We start from the raw sequence: 7,810 nt of genomic DNA on the forward strand, positions 1-7,810 counted from the left end.
CAATACCGTCACAATAAAATTTGGCCGATGATTTAATAATTTACTTTCCAACGACTTTAGTATAGTTTTTTAACAATTATTGATATTAATAAACCATATTGGTTAAACTTTGTAAATATGAAATATTATTTTATCACGATATGTTTGCTAACTATTTTTGGTTAAAGATTCTAATTGATTTCGTGAATCGATTGTGTCAATTAAGTTTGTCAAGTTATTAATGGTATTGCATATCTCTATTATATAAGGGAAGGGGGGAGCTATGGTGTCCTCTTTTGAACCGACTATTTTGCCCCCCTTCCCTTTCTAAATTACAAAAAGAATCTCAAAATTAAAATCGAGAATTCGAGACTCAAAAAAAACTACCGAAAATTAATTTACAACACTCACTCACAAATCACTTAAAAGAAAAGAAACTTTACAAATCACTCATACAATTAAGAGAATAATAATAAAATACAAAAAATTTATTAAAACTTAAAATTAACATACAAAGTAAAACTAATAATCTAGAACATCAATACATAAAAATATTTACTACAAAAATTTACTTACAAATACTCACAAAAGTTACCTATAAACAGAAATTTGAGAAAAACATAAGATTTTGACGGTGATATCACACTTCATCCATCGGCATAATTTTGCGAACTTCCAAATTATTTCAATTAGTTGGAAATAACAATAATGAGTTCAAAGGGCTTTTATACAATCAGACTTAAATTTAATTTTTTCATATAAAAAATTGTATTTTTCTAAAAAAATCATTTAAATTTTTGCCCAAAACTTTTGCAAAAAATCCATGTTCAGAAATAAATTTTGAAAAACAAACAATATCAAACTTTTTGAAAACTTTTTTGCAAAAATCCATTTTCAGAAAAAAAACTAAATTAATTTGAAAAAGTAACGATTTTGTTTTTCTAAAAAAAAATTCCAATATCAAATTGTGTATGAAAAAATCAAAATTTCATTTCAAATATAATTGAAGTAAAAGTTAAAATTTAGAAAAGGACCAAATTTGAAATGATGGAAATTTTTAAATATCAATGTGTGCAAACAAAATTTAGAAGTTAGACAAGGAAAAAAAACTGAGGTGTATTTGTAGTGAAATTATAATTTAGAAGTTAGACGAGGAAAAAAATTATTTACTTTTTCATAGTGTTTCCTATATATAATGAAACTCTTACATATATTTGGACCTATCTCTTTTATTATATTATAGCGATTAATTATCAAGGTAAAAAGTTTATGTAAAATATCATTCAAGAATTAAAGTACAACATATCTCTATTATATAAGGGAAGGGGGAGCTATTGTATCCCCGAGTGAAGAGACTATATATTTTATCCCTTTTCCTTTCTAAATTACAAATCCACTTGCAAACCAAAGGGAGATTCAAATAAAAATACTAGAAATAAAATTATAACAATCACTCACAAGTCAACTAAAATCATAGATTGTATAATTTACATTAACAAATCACTCAAATGATGAAACTTTAAAAAACCAAAAGATTAACTTACAAACTACAACCAATACACTACAACGTCAATACATACTCACAAAAATTTGACTTGAAATCCAAGTGTCCACTTTCTTCACAATATATGAAGTAGTGTACTTAATTCAAAATCAACTAAAAAATTATAATATTAGAAATCAGAGATAAATTCAATAAAATTTCTATTTTGTTCATAGAATTTTGACCTTGAAAAGTAAAAAAAAAAAAGACTGGTGAGAGACTTAAGTGACAGAGACTAAACCAATTAAATTTTGTAAATAAAAACAATTATACTTTGTATGTCTAATGTTCAAATTTTGACTTTTACATACGTCGAAAAAAATTGAGTTTCTATTTTGAAAAAAAATCCAAGCACGCATCGCGTGCAAAAAATGCTAGTATCATTCATATGGCAAGTTAAATTATTAAAGGGTATTTTAGTCACTTCAAAAGAGGACACCACACCTCCTCCCTTGACTTATATAATAGAGATATATCCTGAAATTTTCTCAAAATTGATCATTCCCTATTAAGAGTACTCCACAATTTAGTGTGTCTATTTTATTTTAATAAGCAATTCTTCTGAACAATATTTATTGTTCATGTTAAGTGCATGCATTCTAAAGAGGCCATCTATGATACAATGGAATCCGAGCTTTCCAAGTTTGTAGCTGAATATAAGCTATCTGCTCACCTGAATGAATTAAATACTTAATAGAAGATAGATAAATTTCATAGCCTAATATAAATAGTACAAGCTAATCAAACATTGTAGTTCATTATGTGTGTTTCCTATCCTTAATCTAATCTTTTCAACATGTGTATCCTACTTTATTTCCTTGCAATATTCTCCTTCACTTACCTTAAACATCTATGCCTTATTGAAGCTCAAACTCAAACTAATGCCGCCTTCACCATCGATCTATTTCACCGTTATTACTCTCCAAAATCTCCATTCTACAACTCCTCTATGTCCTCTACACAACTCTTCCATAAAGTATCCCTTTCCTCTGCCTCAAGGTACCACGAAATTAAATGGCTGCAAAATAACTTAGGAGGAGTTAGTACTAATATAGTTCCTAATGAGGGAGATTTCCTTATGCAAATCTCTGTTGGTACTCCACCGGTGCAGCTAGTCGCGGCTGCAGTCACAGGAACTGACTTAACATGGTTTCAGTGTAAGCCTTGTATCCTTTGCTACCAACAGAACACTAGTAGTTTCGATCCTGCATCTTCCATAACCTACCAAAATCTTCCTTGTGATGCACAACATTGTAGTAGTCTTGACACAACACACATAAATTGTGATCCAAAAGAAAATTTATGTAGGTATTGGTATACTTATGGGAATGCAACAGCTATTACTGAAGGAGTCATGGGAAGTGACTCGTTTTTCTTTACAAATTCGGATGGTGATGAGACGGTTGCCTACACCTCCATTGCTTTCGGGTGTGGATATCAGCAAAACGGGTATTTCGATAATGATTCAGCAGGTGTTGTAGGCCTAGGAAACGGACCTCTTTCGCTTGTTTCTCAGCTAGGCCCATCAATTTCATACAAATTTTCTTACTGCTTGACTTCTGTTAACTCACACCAAGTAAGTAAGTTGAGATTTGGTGGGGTTATTGAGGATGCATCAGGAAATGGAGTTATGACAACTCCTTTACTTACTATTAATCCTTCACCCTTCTATAATCTCGGGTTAAACGGAATAAGTATCGGACAAATGAGCATAAACATGAACAGGGATATAATCATTGACACCGGCACCACACTAACCTACCTAGATCCTTCCATCTTCTATAACATTGAAGCTATGGTGAACAATGCCATAGGCACGAACCCTGTTACTAATAATCCTCTGTTGGAGCCTGTTTTGTGCTATGATACAACTACAGCAGCTTTAATTCCCCCTGACATAGTCTTTCATTTAAATGGGGGTGACTTAGTATTGAAGGCTAACAACATATTCTTTTCAATTGGGAATTACCTTTGCTTATCAATCACTGCATCACCAAAAGATGGTGATCCCATGGTGCTTGGTAACATGGCTCAGGTTAACCTTGAGATTGAGTTTGATCTACTAAGCAAGACGGTCAGCTTTTCACCTAAAGAGTGTTACCAGGAGAGTAGCTAGCTATATATATAGCGCAAATCATGCATGCTCCTTGAGATGTTTATAGAACTATATGCAAATCTATGTTGCTAATATAAGCAGGACTAGATGAAATTAAAGTTTATGTTTTTCTCCTCTTTCATTTTTCAATCTTATATATGTTGAAAGGCATCTATTGTAGTATAGTATCTTCCTGTGTTATTCAAATATAAGCAGAGTTGTGGTAGAAACAAACTATGTTATGCTTTCTAGAAAATATTCCTTATATTACTCTTGTAGATACATCATTTTCTAAACCAAAAACCAGTATCTGCCTATATTTATGGGGGATTTAGCCCAAAAGAGTGTCTTTTTCCAGAATTATCTGCTCCATGACTTCTCTATAAAGTCTCAAGTAGCTGGTGCAGTCCAGATCAATGTTACCTAATTCCCTATCTAATTCGCCTTTTAAATTCGCCAATTCACCAAAAATGGGCCAAAAATGAACCAAAACCGACCATAATTTGCTTTTCTCAATTCGCAATTCGCGGGGGTATTTAGAGAATTAGGTAACACTGTTCCAGATTCCAGTTCGTATGGTGGTCTATGACATAGATTGAACCATCATTTAGAACAATTTGTGTTGTTCTTGTTGTTCTATGAAGTGAAGTTTCTAATTAACAAAGTGGTGTAATTCAAGAACTAATGGTTTGAACCTGAAAAAGTTGAAGCAATACGTGAGAATTGAGAAGCATTGAAGGTAATATGTGCCGTGAAAAGCCAAAAATATAAGAAGCCAAGAGAGATGTAATTCCTCTTGTAGTATCTGAGTTTGGTGCTTTGTGTCGAAAGTCTTTCTAGCCTATGGTTTTTACAGTTTTAGCTGTACATCAAAATACATTATAAGATAGTCGGTGTTACAGTAACAATAAAATTTTGTTCACAATTGTTCCTCCTTTTATTAAAAATGCAAGGCGAAGTTAAAGTTGTAATATCAAACTTGAGTTAAAATTGACTAATCAGGATCTATAACATAGTTAAAATTGGTAATTTGGCATGTAACATTATAATCATATGCTTTTAAAATAATGATGAGATTCAATTGGACCAAGAATGATCATTTTATAATTTGTAGTCATATACTACCTCCGTTTCATATTATTTCCAACGATTTGACATAAAGTGTGTGTACTGAGTAGAAAATGTCTGATCGTTGCAAATAATATGAAACGGAGGTAGTATAGTAGTGGAGGACGTACATTAAAGTAAGGAGTGTCATTTTAGAAAGTATGTTGAACGTCAATTTCACAACCCCAAAATTACTAGTATAGCTAACACCCCGAAACAAAAATCCTAGGTTCGTCTTAATTACGAAATCTCATATTCAACATTCTGACTGAGTAAACTAAGCATAAACATGGAGTTCATCAGTTAAGGCAAAACATGAAACAAACTAGTTTTGAGCAGAGATAAAGCCAAAAAAATAAAAAAGCTATTAGAAGGCTTTCTTTGAGAAGGCATAATAACGCACCGAAAAATCTGTTAAAATTAAGCTTGTTTAGTTAAAATTCACAGAAAGATTGTGTGATTTTATGCGCAGCTTTTAAGGAATATCAACAAAAGTTCCTGGCCAAATCTAGCTACATTAAGTTTCATGATTATTGGATGCACCAAACTATGCAAAATTCTATAAATTGAATAAATAGAGTACTTTGTTCTTAATGTGTATGCCTTATTGCACCATTTTTCAACATGCATATACAAGTAGTATTCTATTTCCTCTTAACATTAGTCTCCTTTAGTCACATAGAAGGTAAAAACCAAAATGATGGTTTCACTATTGAGCTTATACACCGGTACTCTCCCAAATCTCCGTTCTACAACTCTTCCATGACCCTTAAAGAGCGCGGCCAAAGATTAGCACTCCGCTCTGCTTCTAGGCATCGCCACCACTTCCAGAGGCTTATTAGCATCGATATTGGTACTGACATAATCCCAAATGATGGAGATTATCTCATAAAAATCGCGATAGGTCTCCCACCGGTTAACCTCTTTGCAATAGCAGACACTGGGAGTGACCTCATATGGGTCCAATGTAAGCCTTGTGAATATTGCTACTCACAAACCACACCAATGTTTAACCCTGGAAAATCTAGCTCTTATAACACACTTCCTTGTAACTCAACATTTTGTGCTAGTGATTCCAACATGCAGTGTACTGATGATTCTTCCCAAGAATGTGAATACTTCTATGCTTATGGCAATGGATCAACTATAAGCGCGGGAATCATGGGAACTGACTTGTTCACCTTTGATTCAACCAAGTCATCTTGTGTGTTCGGGTGTGGGCTAGTGCAAGATGGAGGTTTCGACAATGATGCAGGCGGGTTAGTAGGCCTTGGTGGTGGTCCTCTCTCGCTAGTTTCACAGCTCGGTCCTACAATCGCCAACAAATTCTCTTATTGCTTAACACCTACTGACTCAAACTACACAAGCAGGCTAACATTAGGCAGCAACAGCCATGCTCGAAAAGGGTCAAAACAAGCTGTTACTACTCCTTTAATGACCCAAAAAGACATCCCTACTTATTACATGGTAAATTTAAAAGGTATAAGTATTGGAAACAAGGAAGTAGAAGTAGAGAAAGGTATAGTAATAGACAGTGGTTCGACACTTACATATCTAGACACGAGTGAATACTCGCGTCTTGAGGCATTGGTGAAAGATGCCATAACAGCGATGCCTATGTGGAAACCACCAGACGAGCTCAGGTTATGTTATAATAAGACTAATTCAGCAGGATTTAAGGCTCCCTTTAAGATGGTCTTTCAGTTTGATGGGGGTGACCTTATGTTGGAGGACACAAACTTTTTCATAGACTTTGGTGAATATGTTTGCTTAGGAATTGTCCCCTCTGATGGAGATGATGGTCCTATGATATTTGGGAATGTGGCTCAGGTGAACTTTGAGATCGAATTCGATCTAAAAGGAAAAACGGTATCGTTTACTCCGAGTATTTGCAACGAAACTTATGGAAATGATTTGGATTAAGTTTTTGCATGAACACAAGTAGAGAGGGGTAATAATGTGGCCAGTTTTGATACTCCAACAATGTGAAACAACACTAGAAAACATAACTTATTGTATAATGGTTCTATTCTTGTTATGTTAATGCAAATTTTTTATGATAGTAATTAGAGACAAAGAATTAATAAGAGCAAGAAAGAAGAGCATACGAATTCAGAAATTTCAGCAGCGCGAGTTTGGTGGAGAATAACGTGCCCATATAGGCCATATTGGCCCGTGCGAAGGGTTAGATATAAGGGAGTGTTTGTATCATATGATTTTGGTATGAGGTATGGGTTTAGAATAAGCAAAACTCATACCTAGTGTTTGTTTAATAATTTGATAGATTTAAAACTCATACCTCAAACTCATTAAGGTATGGGGTTTAAAAACCCAAGGGGGAGGTGGGTGTGGCTCATACCAATACCTCTAGATATAAAATAGAAGAAAAAATTTCATTCTCAAATAAAACCAAACACATGGTATTAGGTATCAAGTTCCAAACTTATACCACCTTGATTTCATTCCTGATTCCAAACTCATACCACTATATGAACCAAACGCCCCCTAAGATTATACTCTCCCATATTTGCCCTGCCGGCCTGCCCTATACCAAACCATTGTACTTCCTCGCTCCATTCTAAGATAAATGAAATACTTACCATTTTAGGCCATTTCAAAATAAATGAAATGTTACTTTATTTGGTATTCACTTCTCTCTATCTCTCTCCTCATTACATAGATTCCACTTTTTCTTTCTCTTTATCTCTCTCTTCTCTTAATTCATCACGCCAAGACCCTATATTTCATTTAAAAGAGATTGGCGGAAGTATAAAATTCCGAACGATTCTACGATTGCAAAAAAAGAATGTTCCTTTAATGAGTATACTAGAAGCTTGGCATAGTAGTAAGGAGATAATCTTCCAACTTCAAGGTTTCGGGTTCAATCCCACTCGGGACACTTTGAAAGAATGGATCCCCTTATGTCCCCCTCCCTCTCAAAGTGTCTACATATTAACCCATGCCGAATTAATCTATACGAGATTTCGATCTGGTAGAGTCTTTCATCTTACCATCCTAAAAATGAAATAAATACTAAAAGCCCATATCGATTTTTATGTTATGCATGAATTTGGACCAAAAGTTGG

The 7,810-nt window shown here is 33.8% G+C and overlaps 2 protein-coding genes across 2 annotated transcripts; both read left to right on the forward strand.

Moving 5' to 3' along the window:
• The first annotated feature begins 2,318 nt into the window (after positions 1–2,318).
• Positions 2,319–3,691, forward strand: LOC104897421 (aspartic proteinase CDR1). Its single transcript, XM_010684293.4, has one exon. The coding sequence runs from the start codon at positions 2,319–2,321 to the stop codon at positions 3,636–3,638; it is 1,320 nt and encodes a 439-aa protein (XP_010682595.2). The 3' UTR covers positions 3,639–3,691.
• Positions 3,692–5,348: 1,657 nt separating this feature from the next.
• LOC104897422 (aspartic proteinase CDR1) lies at positions 5,349–6,647 on the forward strand. Its single transcript, XM_010684294.3, has one exon. The coding sequence runs from the start codon at positions 5,349–5,351 to the stop codon at positions 6,645–6,647; it is 1,299 nt and encodes a 432-aa protein (XP_010682596.2).
• The last annotated feature ends 1,163 nt before the right edge of the window (positions 6,648–7,810 follow it).

Source organism: Beta vulgaris, chromosome 6, assembly GCF_026745355.1.
Source record: "Beta vulgaris subsp. vulgaris cultivar EL10 chromosome 6, EL10.2, whole genome shotgun sequence".
Classification (NCBI taxonomy): domain Eukaryota; kingdom Viridiplantae; phylum Streptophyta; class Magnoliopsida; order Caryophyllales; family Amaranthaceae; genus Beta; species Beta vulgaris.

Bases quoted from the DNA above. Each gene is read 5' to 3' on its own strand.
- LOC104897421 (XM_010684293.4), top strand. From the start codon at position 2,319: ATGTGTATCCTACTTTATTTCCTTGCAATATTCTCCTTCACTTACCTT.
- LOC104897422 (XM_010684294.3), top strand. From the start codon at position 5,349: ATGCATATACAAGTAGTATTCTATTTCCTCTTAACATTAGTCTCCTTT.